The sequence below is a fragment of the Oncorhynchus mykiss genome, chromosome 6 (genome assembly GCF_013265735.2).
Source record: "Oncorhynchus mykiss isolate Arlee chromosome 6, USDA_OmykA_1.1, whole genome shotgun sequence".
Classification (NCBI taxonomy): Eukaryota; Metazoa; Chordata; class Actinopteri; order Salmoniformes; family Salmonidae; genus Oncorhynchus; species Oncorhynchus mykiss.
Window position 1 is genome coordinate 42,170,462 of NC_048570.1, and position 15,092 is coordinate 42,185,553.

At 44.9% G+C, this 15,092-nt stretch overlaps 1 protein-coding gene across 6 annotated transcripts in view; it reads right to left on the reverse strand.

Annotated features, from left to right (window-relative positions):
• LOC110525987 (ATP-binding cassette sub-family A member 2-like) overlaps window positions 1-15,092 on the reverse strand; it is a 94,937-nt gene that overhangs the window by 23,960 nt on the left and 55,885 nt on the right. For all 6 annotated transcript variants that reach the window (XM_036980143.1, XM_036980140.1, XM_036980141.1 and 3 more), the window contains 13 exons: window positions 14,208-14,319; window positions 13,477-13,646; window positions 7,423-7,544; window positions 6,584-6,697; window positions 6,321-6,497; window positions 5,072-5,293; window positions 4,210-4,577; window positions 3,700-3,859; window positions 2,691-2,819; window positions 2,254-2,421; window positions 1,637-1,733; window positions 1,177-1,350; window positions 22-124 (listed from right to left, as the gene is read on the reverse strand). In XM_036980143.1, coding sequence (XP_036836038.1) covers window positions 22-124; window positions 1,177-1,350; window positions 1,637-1,733; window positions 2,254-2,421; window positions 2,691-2,819; window positions 3,700-3,859; window positions 4,210-4,577; window positions 5,072-5,293; window positions 6,321-6,497; window positions 6,584-6,697; window positions 7,423-7,544; window positions 13,477-13,646; window positions 14,208-14,319 — 2,116 coding nt within the window. The remainder of the gene's footprint in view (window positions 1-21; window positions 125-1,176; window positions 1,351-1,636; window positions 1,734-2,253; window positions 2,422-2,690; window positions 2,820-3,699; window positions 3,860-4,209; window positions 4,578-5,071; window positions 5,294-6,320; window positions 6,498-6,583; window positions 6,698-7,422; window positions 7,545-13,476; window positions 13,647-14,207; window positions 14,320-15,092) is intronic.

Here is a 15,092-nt window from a genome sequence, read left to right on the forward strand (position 1 = left end):
TGAGAGAGTTCCAAGTCTTACTCGTCTCTTGTGTAGCAGGGGTAAGGGAACATCTGAACATAGTTGCCAGGCTCCACCACGTCATGGCCCACAAACGTGTTAATGATGGCTCTCTCCATCATATCTGAGGACACACGCACCCGCACACACACACACACACACACACACACCCACACACACGGCAGAGATGACAGGGCCACGCTACACCTTAGTGAGTAAGCCTTCCCTTCAAGTTTTCCCCAAAACATACGGAGAGAATGTGCTGGATCTGCAGCTTGGCGTTGGTACCCACACAGGTGTGCCCACCTCAAGATCACTAGGGTAAGCATTTTACCCCAATAAACCCTTATCTTAATAAAACTCCAGCAAGAAAATGTGTTTGACAGAACAATTGTGTCCTCCGTGAACCTGATTTTGTCAGCTGATTTATAGTCTATGTACAGTATAGCCTATTTATAGTTTTGCCTTCGGCAGACAACAAGTACAGCTTTGAGTTTTGAGACGTCTTCTTTACTACTAAGCAAGGGGAATGAGAAACATACCAACGACACAACAACATCTGGAAATGCCATACCAGCATTCCAATTCTGTATAAAACACTAATTAGAGCCAAACGTTTTCTTCATATTAATTCATTTGAAATAAGCCCAAGTGCCAATCTTTTCTCCTTTGGTTAAAGGGATACTTTGTCATTTTGGCATGCTAACAGATATCCATAGACTTCCAGTCATTGTGCTAACACTAGTTAGTATTGGCTACCTTTAACTTCCTTCATACTGGACGCAGACATAAAAATGGTATCCATGGGTTCATCTGACTCTGGGGAAATAGATAAAGTGCCTCATTGCCAAAATCCTGAAGAATCCGTTTAATGCCTTTGTGGCTGTGATGCTGATGATAATGGCTAGAGTTGTCTAGAGTTGTCTACAGTTGGATAGAATTGTCTAGAGTTGGCTAAAGTTGGCTAGAGTTGTCTAAAGTTAGCTATAGTTGGCTAAACGTGGCTATAGTTGGCTAAACGTGGCTAAACGTGGCTAAACGTGGCTAGAGTTGGCTAGAGTTGGCTAGAGTTAGCTATAATTGGCTAAACGTGGCTAAACGTGGCTAGAATTGACAACATTTCAGTCTACATTTACAACACTTCGGTAGACAACGTGGAGGACTCTGGTCACGTACCCTGGATCCACACAAAGCCGTAGAGGAAATAGAACTTTCCCCCCGTGTTGGGCCCTGGGCGCCAGTAGGCCCGGCGGATCTCGTTGGTTTTCTCTGTGAAGCTGGAGTTCTGCCTGATCTTATAGAGGACATGAGGAGGCAGGGAGCCATCTAGGTTGGTCTGGAATATCACACCTGGGTGAGAGGGAGGGGGAACATTATGTACAATAAACCTTTGACATTATTTCCTCATATTATGAAAGCTATTGCCAATCGGAGGCTAGCTGCATGCCGTAGCCACTGCCCTCTCAGTAAAATCCATCTGGCCACCCGGGCCTGGCCATTAGCCACAATCTGTTTTTAACTGTAAAGTCTAATCGAGTGCCAAAGACACGTTTCCATTTTGTGATAATGTAATGGACAGCAAAGTTCTTAGGATTACATCAAGTCGTCTGCCCACTGCAGTGGTGAGTGTACTCACTGGCAAACACTGAGATGTTATCATGGTAAGCTTGGTTCAGTGTGTAGTTGACGATGCTGTCCTCATCCGGAAAACCCTTGAAGATATCCACACTGACCTGGAACAAGAAGAAGAAGAAAGAAGAATCCTTGCAGTCAATGGGAAATTGTCTTCTGCCTTGATCCCAACCAGATGGCAGCCACAGTGCAGCGCCAACCCCCAAGAGCACAAGAAACGTCTATATCGGCAACATAGGCAATAATAGTCCCTGCCCTGGGCTCTGGTCAAAAGTAGTCAAACATATAGGGGAATAGGGTGCCATTTGGGATGAATCCTGGGACTATTGAATGGAGCTTTGCGTCCTTGTCCAGAGCTGATTATCGGTGCTCATATTACTGCACGCCTGCTGTCTGTGTCCGGATCAATATACAGCACTCAAGTTCCACTAATCTTCCTGTGTCAGTCTGAATCAAAACGCCCATGTCTACAGTTCTTCCTGCCCGTACACCAGAATCTTATAAAGCTCTCATGTAATGGATAGTGACCTTGGGCGTTCTTTCCAACCAGGACTACTACTACTAGATGTACTATTCATCTCTGTTGTTTTGTGTGCGTTTGTGTGTGTGTTTCATACTGACCTTGGACATGAAGTGTGTCCAGCCACAGGCGGCGTTGTCAATGGTGTCCAGCTGCTCCAGCAGGGTGGAGGTGTTGGGCAGGGTGTAGTTACCCTCCAGCAACCCACGCAGCAGATCACTGTCTGTCCCATTCAGCAGTTCCGGGTGACCACGTAGGTCAGAGGTCAACTAGGAAGAGGAATACATAAGCAGTTAATACACAGGTAGGCATATCCATGGGCTTATTGTCCAGTAGTGTGTATGTGTTTATGATGCAGTGTACATATGGGCTTATCAGGCAAGATATGGACTGTATTAACATACTGTGTGGGGGACAATAATATTTTTCAAGATTGCCAGTTAAATCTTATGCCATTTATCAGACAATAATTACCTTATGAGGTGAGGTGAATAGTGTCTGTTACTGTATATGCAGAGAGGTAAAAGCTGTGTGTTACCTGCTGCATCCAGGCCAGGTGGTGGTGCAGCTTGCCCTCCTCCAGATAAGTCCTGAGCTGGGCAGAGATGTTGAGCCACACCCGGGCGTAGTGAGTCACGTTCCCCACAAACGCAAATGTCTCATTGGCCTTCACACAGAAGCAGAGTCACAGGTCACCGACACAGAAGAAGCTATCCCAGGCCTAGCTCTGGTCCAGGGTGTTAGGTGCAGCTTGCTGGTGCTGAGGGCTTCCCAGTGTCAGCAAGCCGCATCCTGAAGCAGAGCTATCCCAGTCCCATTAACGGCTCGTTACTCAATCCACATCCTTTCAACTGTCCTTTTCTGTGGCCCTTCCCTCTGCTCTCTGCCTCCCTCTCTAGTTTTGTTAATTTCGTAAAACCCCTCCCTTCTCCTGTCCTCTTGCCAAGATAACAAATCTAGCTATAGACCATCTGCCAATAACAAGCCGGTGGTAACTAGTGGGATGTACAGAGAAACAGAGAATCAATGGCCAGTTGTGCATATGTTGTGGTATAGCGAGACCTCCGGGGACTGAGGATCGCATGATTCATCTAGCCACGCATAGACTTCCTACACATCTTGCCCTTAACCCGATGTACAGAACATGTAAGCTACGTGATTAATGTGTAAGGCTGGGATACAAATGACCATGGGGCTCCTAGTGAATTCCCAACATTTTCTCAATACACTGTGAGTTTCAAAGTGTCTGACAACAGCTAGGCCGTATAAATGAAAGAAAAAACTGGAGCACCGGCTATCCTCCATTTGGTCTTGGCATTTGGAAATAGATCACATCTTGTGTACGTAAGCACCCGTTTTCCTCGTACTTTATCAAATGAATATAGACAATGCCTGGGCAGCAGTGTGCATAGCTCTATAGCCTAATGACACCTGAATAACTCTATTACAGTACACTGTCTAGGTACAAGTCACTGTGTAAATGCTACAGTACATCCACGATAACGATACAGTTGACAGTGCTTGAAAGAACACGGTCATGTACTTGCCTTCTGAATGACTTTGTCCACCTGTGAGCCGATGGGGGAGTAGAGGATCTTGGGATTTGTAGTCATCAGATGCACTAGTAAGCCCAGATTGCGCTGCTCTTTACTGGTAAAGCCCAGAGAGCTCATATTCCCTTGCTTTAAAGCCTCTGGCTCAATGATTCTGGAGACAGTAGACAGGGATCAACAACTTCAGCCTTTACGGCATAGGTGTACAGAACTGTGTTTCTCTACTCTGGCACCAGCCCAGTTCTAACACACCTGATTTGCATTTTATCAATTTAAAACATCAGGGCCCTTGATTAGGTGAATCAGGTGTGTTATTATATGGCTGGAACATACGCCTGCACACCCTGTAGATCTCTAGCCTGGTCCCAGATCTGTTCGTGCCCAAGCAACTCCATGGGTGACAGGGAATTGGCATGATAGCATAAACAGACTAGCACTCATGCAATTGGATCTGCAGTTAAAGAACAATGGCAGAAGGAAGGATCCTATTACATAGACACAAACCTGTTGTTCCCACACAGAATAGGCTGCAGCCCTGCCCACAGCTGCACAAAGGTAGAAAACGAGTGAGGGTTCTCTTCTTTCACATTCTCTTTCTCTCGTCCTCTCCCCTCCTCTCCGCCCTCCTCCCAGGGGTTCTCGGTGGTGTTGGGCCCCCAAGTGGTGGCGTTGAGGGACCAGGAAGTGGTGGTGTTGGCTGGAGCCCCAGGGGGGACGTGGCCAGCACAGGCCCCCTTGGGGAGCAGGCGAGCCAGGCCTGACAGCAGGTCTACATCCCTGAGGAGCTTCTCCACGTCAGCCAAGTCCTTCAGCAGAGCACCCAGGTGGGACTGGGACAGAGGGGCCGACGAGTTGGCTTGCTCCAGACGCAGCTGGCGAGAGAAGGCCGAAAGGTGTGGAGAGACAGAAGAAAGGGGGAGAGTATGAGAGCGGGAGAAAGAAAGAAAGAAAGAAAGAAAGAAAGAAAGAAAGAAAGAAAGAAAAAAAGAAAGAAAGAAAGAAAGAAAGAAAGAAAGAAAGAAAAAAAAGAAAGAAAGAAAGAAAGAAAGAGATGTGGATAAGAATCAAAGGGAGAGAGAATAATGAGTATTAGAGATAGATACTGAGATAGATAGGGAACTGAGATAGATACTGAGGAGCCATAGAATTCCAAAGACAAGATCCACAGTATTTATTTATGTGTGTTTGATGAGGGAAAAGCACCTCACCACAGGGATTCTCAGTTCAAAGCAGCCATTGAGTGTGTCCCAAATGGCACCCTATTTCCTATATAGTGCACTACTTTTTTTATGGGCCCTGGTTAAAGTTACAGCACTGAATAGGGAATAGGGTGCCATTTTGGATGAAGCGATTGTCTCTAATGTACCTTGTCAATGAGGCTCTGTGTGTCTATCTGCTCTCGGAGCTCCTGGCTCATCTCTCCAAAGCGCTCAGTCCTTTGTCCCGCCCCACCACCACATGCTGCGCTGCGATAGGCCTGGAGCAGGGACTGCTGTTTCTCAGGAACCAATAGGATCTTGCTCAGCTCACTAGTCCCATCCTCCCCACAGGTAAGCATTTCCAACATGGCACCAGTCAGGAGAACACCCTTTGAAAAAACAATCAACAGCACATTCAATACAATTCACCATCATCAGCATCATCATCATGTATGGTATCAATTGTTTCAGTGGTAGTCTTGTAAAGGCATTGATAAAGGTAATTGGTTCAGGGTATATGATAAAGGCCATTGATAAAGGTAATTGGTTCAGGGTATACGATGAAGGCTATTGATAAAGGTAATTGATTCAGGGTATACGATAAAGGCTATTGATAAAAGTAATTGATTCAGGGTATACGATAAAGGCTATTGATAAAGGTCATTGATTCAGGGTATACGATAAAGGCTATTGATAAAGGTAATTGATTCAGGGTATACAATAAAGGCTATTGATAAAGGTCATTGCTTCAGGGTATACGATAAAGGCTATTGATAAAGGTAATTGATTCAGGGTATACAATAAAGGCTATTGATAAAGGTAATTGAATCAGGGTATACAATAAAGGCTATTGATAAAGGTAATTGATTCAGGGTATACGATAAAGGCTATTGATAAAGGTAATTGGTTCAGGGTATACAATAAAGGCTATTGATAAAGGTAATTGATTCAGGGTATACGATAAAGGCTATTGATAAAGGTAATTGATTCAGGGTATACAATAAAGGCTATTGATAAAGGTCATTGGTTCAGGGTATACGATAAAGGCTATTGATAAAGGTAATTGATTCAGGGTATACAATAAAGGCTATTGATAAAGGTAATTGATTCAGGGTATACGATAAAGGCTATTGATAAAGGTAATTGATTCAGGGTATACGATAAAGGCTATTGATAAAGGTAATTGATTCAGGGTATACAATAAAGGCTATTGATAAAGAAAATTGATTCAGGGTATGCAATAAAGGCTATTGATAAAGGTAATTGACTCAGGGTATACAATAAAGGCTATTGATAAAGGTAATTGACTCAGGGTATACGATAAAGGCTATTGATTCAATAGAAAAAAGACAGGAAGAAAGAGGGAAGAAAAGGGGGATGATTCAGATAGGAGGATAGATAAGATAAGCAGTGCACCTCCACCTCCTTCAGTCCCTGGGGGTCGTATCTCTGGCCTGCCCCTCCTCCTGCTAGGCCTAAAGCCTGGGACATGAGTTTGAGTAGGGCCTGCCGATGGGCTGCTTTGGTTGGGTCTCGTAAAGCTTTGTGGATCAGTCCACCATCCAGACTTTGCATGACACCCAGCATCTTCTCCTGAGGGGACGATAGGAGGGGATTACTGCTGAGCTAATACACAGACTCAGATCAATTCAATTCAATATTTCCCATTAGTAGCCTACCTCCAGTTGAAGTATCTTCTCTGCAGGGGTATGTGTGGTCTCTTTTTCCCCTCCAGAACTGTGACTACTCCCCCCTCCAGTTCTGGGGTACAGGCCAAAGATCAGGTTGAATACCTGCAGTTCAGCAAGTGAAATAGAGGACCCACACACTCAGAGAACAGGAAGATAAACACACACACGCACGTGCACACACACACAAACACACACGCAAACACACACACAGGTGGAAGACAGGACTTCAGCGTTTGTTCGCATAGGGAAAGCTGTCAGAAAAACAGGATGATGAGGAGAAACAAGGAGGGACAGACAGAAAGTGACTGACTGGAGAAGATAAAGATGAGGACCTGATGCCAGGCCTAGACAATTAACTGAGACAGAGATGGAGGGAAACAGAAAGGTGGGAGGCACCGAGCCATATATTGATACTGTATGATTCAATGTCATTCCTCAATGACAATACGTCTTTGCCAAATCTGTAATCTTGGCAAACGGGTGTATATACAAATTTAGATGTCAAAATTGTGTTATCTAAATGTAAATATACCCAATAGCCAAGATTTCAGATTTGGCAGTCTATACTAACATTGTTTCTTACTTCCTTGTTCATCAGTCATGTCACAACATTTGAATGTAAACCCTGCATTACCCCATAACTAAAACAGTCCCCAGGGGGTAGATGAGGACTATGGAGGTACTGTGTGTGTGTGTGTGTGTGTGTGTGTGTGTGTGTGTGTGTGTGTGTGTGTGTGTGTGTGTGCGTGCGTGCGTGTACATGTGTGTGTGTGTGCGTGCGTGCGTGTACATGTGTGTGTGCACATGCATGTGACAGGATCACAGACCTCTTTGAGGTTGACAGGAGTGGAGAGCAGCAGGCTGGCGGTGTCATTGGGGAGGGACAGATTCCTGACCAGGAACTGATGGAACACTGACTGGTTCTTCAACACACTGGCTACTGTGAACCCTGGAGGGCAAGAATCACACAGCACAACCACAGATAATATACATGAAGACTTCCAGGAACTGCTTATCCAATAGAAATTGCACAGAACAGTGTCAAATGCAGTGTACGTACATCCAATAACTTGTAGGTGCCGGGTACAAAAATATACGAATGGGATTAACTACTCTGAAAATGTAGTTTACCAAGCTACCAATTACTTCACACTGGAAGAAATTAAGCTACACTAAAGCTACCCTTAAGAAAAATATAACTTACTTAACTAAAGTTACTTTGAAAAAGTAGTTCAGTACATCCAAGCTACTTTTTGAAGAATTATCATATGTACATCTGAAATGTCATAGACTACAAATTGCAAGACAGATCACTTTGGGGTCATATGCTAACAGAATGTGTACAGTGCCTTGCGAAAGTATTCGGCCCCCTTGAACTTTGCGACCTTTTGCCACATTTCAGGCTTCAAACATAAAGATATAAAACTGTATTTTTTTGTGAAGAATCAACAACAAGTGGGACACAATCATGAAGTGGAACGACATTTATTGGATATTTCAAACTTTTTTAACAAATCAAAAACTGAAAAATTGGGCGTGCAAAATTATTCAGCCCCTTTACTTTCAGTGCAGCAAACTCTCTCCAGAAGTTCAGTGAGGATCTCTGAATGATCCAATGTTGACCTAAATGACTAATGATGATAAATACAATCCACCTGTGTGTAATCAAGTCTCCGTATAAATGCACCTGCACTGTGATAGTCTCAGAGGTCCGTTAAAAGCGCAGAGAGCATCATGAAGAACAAGGAACACACCAGGCAGGTCCGAGATACTGTTGTGAAGAAGTTTAAAGCCGGATTTGGATACAAAAAGATTTCCCAAGCTTTAAACATCCCAAGGAGCACTGTGCAAGCGATAATATTGAAATGGAAGGAGTATCAGACCACTGCAAATCTACCAAGACCTGGCCGTCCCTCTAAACTTTCAGCTCATACAAGGAGAAGACTGATCAGAGATGCAGCCAAGAGGCCCATGATCACTCTGGATGAACTGCAGAGATCTACAGCTGAGGTGGGAGACTCTGTCCATAGGACAACAATCAGTCGTATATTGCACAAATCTGGCCTTTATGGAAGAGGGGCAAGAAGAAAGCCATTTCTTAAAGATATCCATAAAAAGTGTCGTTTAAAGTTTGCCACAAGCCACCTGGGAGACACACCAAACATGTGGAAGAAGGTGCTCTGGTCAGATGAAACCAAAATTGAACTTTTTGGCAACAATGCAAAGCGTTATGTTTGGCGTAAAAGCAACACAGTTGAACACACCATCCCCACTGTCAAACACTTCCAACAAGACAATGATCCAAAACATAAAGCAAAATCTACAATGGAATGGTTCAAAAATAAACATATCCAGGTGTTAGAATGGCCAAGTCAAAGTCCAGACCTGAATCCAATCGAGAATCTGTGGAAAGAACTGAAAACTGCTGTTCACAAATGCTCTCCATCCAACCTCACTGAGCTCGAGCTGTTTTGAAAAAATTTCAGTCTCTCGATGTGCAAAACTGATAGAGACATACCCCAAGCGACTTACAGCTGTAATCACAGCAAAAGGTGGCGCTACAAAGTATTAACTTAAGGGGGCTGAATAATTTTGCACGCCCAATCTTTCAGTTTTTGATTTGTTAGAAAAGTTTGAAATATCCAATAAATGTCGTTCCACTTCATGATTGTGTCCCACTTGTTGTTGATTCTTCACAAAAAAATACAGTTTTATATCTTTATGTTTGAAGCCTGAAATGTGGCAAAAGGTCGCAAAGTTCAAGGGGGCCGAATACTTTCGCAAGGCACTGTAATTTAGCATATTCAACACAAAAACTGTGTTTCAAGTGAGAATTAGGCAGGTCGGATGATGAAAAAGAAAGGAAATGATTGCCTACTTCACCCAAAAACAGTACTGTGTAGTTCCAGTAGTTAGCTACACCACTACATGGCAAAAAAGTAATGAACTACTGAAAATACTACCTATTCTTCCGGCGCCGACAGAGATGGCCGCCTCGCTTCGCGTTCCTAGGAAACTATGCAGTTTTTTGTTTTTTTACGTGTTATTTCTTACATTGGTACCCCATGTCATCTTAGGTTTCATTACATACAGTCGAGAAGAACTACTGAACATAAGAGCAGCGTCAACTCACCATCAGTACGACCAAGAATATGACTTTCACGAAGTGGATCCTGTGTTCTGCCTTTCACCCAGGACAACGGAATGGATCCCAGCCGGCGACCCAAAAAAACAACTTCGTAAAAGGGGGAAACGGAGCGGTCTTCTGGTCAGACTCCGGAGACGGGCACATCGTGCACCACTCTCTAGCATTCTTCTTGCCAATGTCCAGTCTCTTGACAACAAGGTTGATGAAATCCGAGCAAGGGTAGCATTCCAGAGGGACATCAGAGACTGTAACGTTCTTTGCTTCACGGAAACATGGCTCACTGGAGAGACGCTATCGGAGTCGGTGCAGCCAGCTGGTTTCTCCACGCATCGCGCAGACAGAAACAAACATCTTTCTGGTAAGAAGAAGGGCGGGGGCGTATGCTTCATGGTTAACGTGACGTGGTGTGGCCACAACAACATACAGGAACTCAAGTCCTTCTGTTCACCTGATTTAGAATTCCTCACAATCAAATGTCGACCGCATTATCTACCAAGGGAATTCTCTTCGATTATAATCACAGCCGTATATATTCCCCCCCAAGCAGACACATCGATGGCTCTGAACTAACTTTATTTGACTCTTTGCAAACTGGAATCCATTTATCCGGAGGCTGCATTCATTGTAGCTGGGGATTTTAACAAGGCCAATCTGAAAACAAGACTCCCTAAATTTTATCAGCATATCGATTGCGCAACCAGGGCTGGAAAAACCTTGGATCATTGCTATTCTAACTTCCGCGACACATATAAGGCCCTGCCCCGCTCTCCTTTCGGAAAAGCTGACCACGACTCCATTTTGTTGATCCCTGCCTACAGACAGAAACTAAAATAAGAAGCTCCCGCGCTGAGGTCTGTTCAACGCTGGTCCGACCAATCTGATTCCACACTCCAAGACTGCTTCCATCACGTGGACTGGGATATGTTTCGTATTGCGTCAGACATCAACATTGACGATTACGCTGATTCGGTGAGCGAGTTCATTAGAACGTGCGTTGAAGATGTCGTTCCCATAGCAACGATTAAAACATTCCCAAACCAAAAACCGTGGATTGATGGCAGCATTCGCGTGAAACTGAAAGCCCGAACCACTGCTTTTAATCAGGGCAAGGTGACCGGAAACATGACCGAATACAAACAGTGTAACTATTCCCTCCGCAAGGCAATCAAACAAGCTAAGCGTCAGTATAGAGACAAAGTAGAATCTCAATTCAACGGCTCAGACACAAGAGGTATGTGGCAGGGTCTACAGTCAATCACGGATTACAAAAAGAAAACCAGCCCCATCACGGACCAGGATGTCTTGCTCCCAGGCAGACTAAATAACTTTTTTTGCCCGCTTTGAGGACAATACAGTGCCACTGACACGGCCCGCAACTAAAACATGCGGACTCTCCTTCACTGCAGCCGACGTGAGGAAAACATTTAAACGTGTCAACCCTCGCAAGGCTGCAGGCCCAGACGGCATCCAAAGCCGCGCCCTCAGAGCATGCGCAGACCAGCTGGCTCATTCAATCAATCCCTATCCCAGTCTGTTGTTCCCACATGCTTCAAGAGGGCCACCATTGTTCCTGTTCCCAAGAAAGCTAACGGAACTGAGCTAAACGACTACCGCACCGTAGCACTCACTTCCGTCATCATGAAGTGCTTTGAGAGACTAGTCAAGGACCATATCACCTCCACCCTACCTGACACCCTAGACCCACTCCAATTTGCTTACCACCCAAATAGGTCCACAGACGATGCAATCTCAACCACACTGCACACTGCCCTAACCCATCTGGACAAGAGGAATACCTATGTGAGAATGCTGTTCATCGACTACAGCTTGGCATTTAACACCATAGTGCCCTCCAAGCTCGTCATCAAGCTCGAGACCCTGGGTCTCGACCCCGCCCTGTGCAACTGGGTACTGGACTTCCTGACGGGCCGCCCCCAGGTGGTGAGGGTAGGCAACAACATTTCCACCCCGCTGATCCTCAACACTGGGGCCCCACAAGGGTGCGTTCTGAGCCCTCTCCTGTACTCCCTGTTCACCCACGACTGCGTGGCCACGCACGCCTCCAACTCAATCATCAAGTTTTCGGACGACACAACAGTGGTATTCTTGATTACCAACAACGACGAGACGGCCTACAGGGAGGAGGTGAGGGCCCTCGGAGTGTGGTGTCAGGAAAATAGCCGCACACTCAACGTCAACAAAACTAAGGAGATGATTGTGGACTTCAGGAAACAGCAGAGGGAACACCCCCCTATCCACATCGATGGAACAGTAGTGGAGAGGGTAGTAAGTTTTAAGTTCCTCGGCGTACACATCACAGACAAACTGAATTGGTCCACCCACACAGACAGCATCGTGAAGAAGGCGCAGCAGCGCCTCTTTAACCTCAGGGGGCTGAAGAAATTTGGCTTGTCACCAAAAGCACTCACAAACTTCTACAGATGCACAATCGAGAGCATCCTGTCGGGCTGTATCACCGCCTGGTACGGCAACTGCTCCGAACACAACCGTAAGGCTCTCTAGAGGGTAGTGAGGTCTGCACAACGCATCACCGGGGGCAAACTACCTGCCCTCCAGGACACCTACACCACCCGATGTCACAGGAAGGCCATAAAGATCATCAAGGACAACAACCACCCGAGCCACTGCCTGTTCACCCCGCTATCATCCAGATGGCGAGGTCAGTACAGGTGCATCAAAGCTGGGACCGAGAGACTGAAAAACAGCTTCTATCTCAAGGCCATCAGACTGTTAAACAGCCACCACTAACATTGAGTGGCTGCTGCCAACACACTGACTCAACTCCAGCCACTTTAATAATGGGAATTGATGGGAAATGATATAAAATATATCACTAGCCACTTTAAACAATGCTACCTAATATAATGTTTACATACCCTACATTATTCATCGTATATGTATATACTGTACTCTATATCATCTACTGCATCTTTATGTAATACATGTATCACTAGCCACTTTAACTATGCCACTTTGTTTACATACTCATCTCATATGTATATACTGCACTCAATACCATCTACTGTATCTTGCCTATGCCGCTCTGTACCATCACTCATTCATATATCTTTATGTACATATTCTTTATCCCCTTACACTTGTGTCTATAAGGTAGTAGTTTTGGAATTGTTAGCTAGATTACTTGTTGGTTATTACTGCATTGTCGGAACTAGAAGCACAGTTAGTTCAACTACTACCAAGCTACTGCAAAACCTAGTTAAATTACTAGTTAAACTACATGTAGTTCACTACTCCCCAACACTGCTAACAGATGAATGCTCCTGCAGTTTATTGTGTAATGTTTCAACCCAAAGGTCTTTGTCCTCCTGAAACTTTTTTGTGCATGTGTATCACTTGGGTGTGGTACGCACACACACTGCAGGAAATCACTGTCCAGAGGGAGCACTTGTTTCTTTCTAGAATTCCTCAAGCTTATTGATTTCCGTGCCCTGAAAGGACAAACACAAACCTTTGATTTGAAAGGTTAAATTGTTTGTCTTCCAAATCTGTCTACAGCTGGTGTCCTCAATATTGAGAGCAGAGGTAGTTTAAAGAGGTACAGGTTTACTGTAACACAGACACACACACACACACACACACACACACACACACACACACACACACACACACACACACACACACACACACACACAGAGCTGTAGAAAATAAAATAACTGTCATAACCTTTAAAAAATAAATGTGACACACACACCTTGGCTGGTGTTGAAATTGTTGTCCAGTGGGTAGGGCCCTGCTGATGTGCTGAGGCTCTCCAGGTGTTGCTGTAGGGACTCCAGCTCCTGGCCCAGTCCTGGCCTGTCTGCTGTGAACAGGTGGTTCTGTAACACCACCTCACGGATCCGCTCCAACAACTGGGTGACACTGGGGGAGGGGAGAGGGAGGGGTGAAATAGAGGTGAGTGAGGGAAAGAAAGGTGGAAAGAGTGGAGGGAGTGAAAGGAAGGGACAAAGAGAGAGAGAGAGAGAGCGAGAGAGAGGGGAGGAGACAGATGAGAGGGGGAGGGAAGAGAGAGAGAGAGAGAGAGAGAGAGAGAGAGAGAGAGAGAGAGAGAGAGGGAGAGAAAGCAGAGATGAGAGAGAAAAGAGAAAAGAGAGCGTATTGAGAGAGGTGTGGGGTCTAGTTATAGGTAAGGACACAATGACAGTCCCCTCCCATTAGGAGAGGCCAACAAATCAAAAAACTAAGCAGAAGGAGATTAATCAATCACATGCATACAATTACAGGTAATGACCACCATCCAATCCTACTGTTAAGTGTTATGGACATTAACACTGTTAGGACATTAGTGCTTGGTGGCATTAAACTATTAGCTGCCTGTCATAAAGAGGAGAGAAACAGAAGGGGGAGGTAGGTAGAGAGAGAGAGAGAGAGAGAGAGAGAGAGAGAGAGAGAGAGAGTGAAAGCTGGGACTGTTTAACTCACGTGGAGTTCTTGTACTGTAGGAAGCCAAACTCGTCCCTCTGGCCATCGGGACACAGAGACTGCATGATGGGAATGATGCCTGCTGAGGTGAGGGGAGCTGCGCTGTAGAAGGCTGGACATACAGGATGGACACCAGGGAAGGACAGGGGGGACAGGTGGTAGGTAGGGAAGACAAGAATTGAGAGAGAGGACAGGGATAAAGAAGGGCAGGGAGAGATAGGCAGGACACAGATAGGCAGGACAAAGAGATATGATTCACAGGAAAAGCAAGGAAGAGAGAGAAGGGAGAGGATTAAAGGATTGGTTGGGAGGAGGTTGGAGGGTTTGAATGTGAAGACCAAACCCCAAAAAGTATGTCAAATGAGTAAAGAGAAAAAGAGAGAGGAAGTTAGAAAGAAATAAGAAAAACCCAGAACACAGATAACACATAGTCAGTAGCCAGAGAGGAGAGGGACCAAGATGTCACGGCTGAATTCTTGGTCATAATGTCATCATTCTGTCTCAACAAAATGCTGCTTTTGTTCCTAAACCACTCATAAATGGTGACTGCTGGACATGCTTTCACCAAGCCTGCAAAAAAAAAAACTAGGTCTATACTAACAAGGTCTATACTAACAAGGTCTGGACATAATGAAAGGTGCCCCACAGGGGTCGATTCTGGGTCCTGTACTTTTTACTGTTTACATTAACAATATTGATGTCTGTAAAAATGTTTTAACTGCACTTGTATGCCAATGATACTGTTGTGTACGCTATTGTCCACCTTCATTGTACTAAAGAAAAACTTTATTGATCTGAAATTAGTATTGAATGCAGGTAAAACTAAATATATGTTGTTCTCTAGAGTGCATAAAAATAACTTAATTTAAGCATATGTACTTTGGA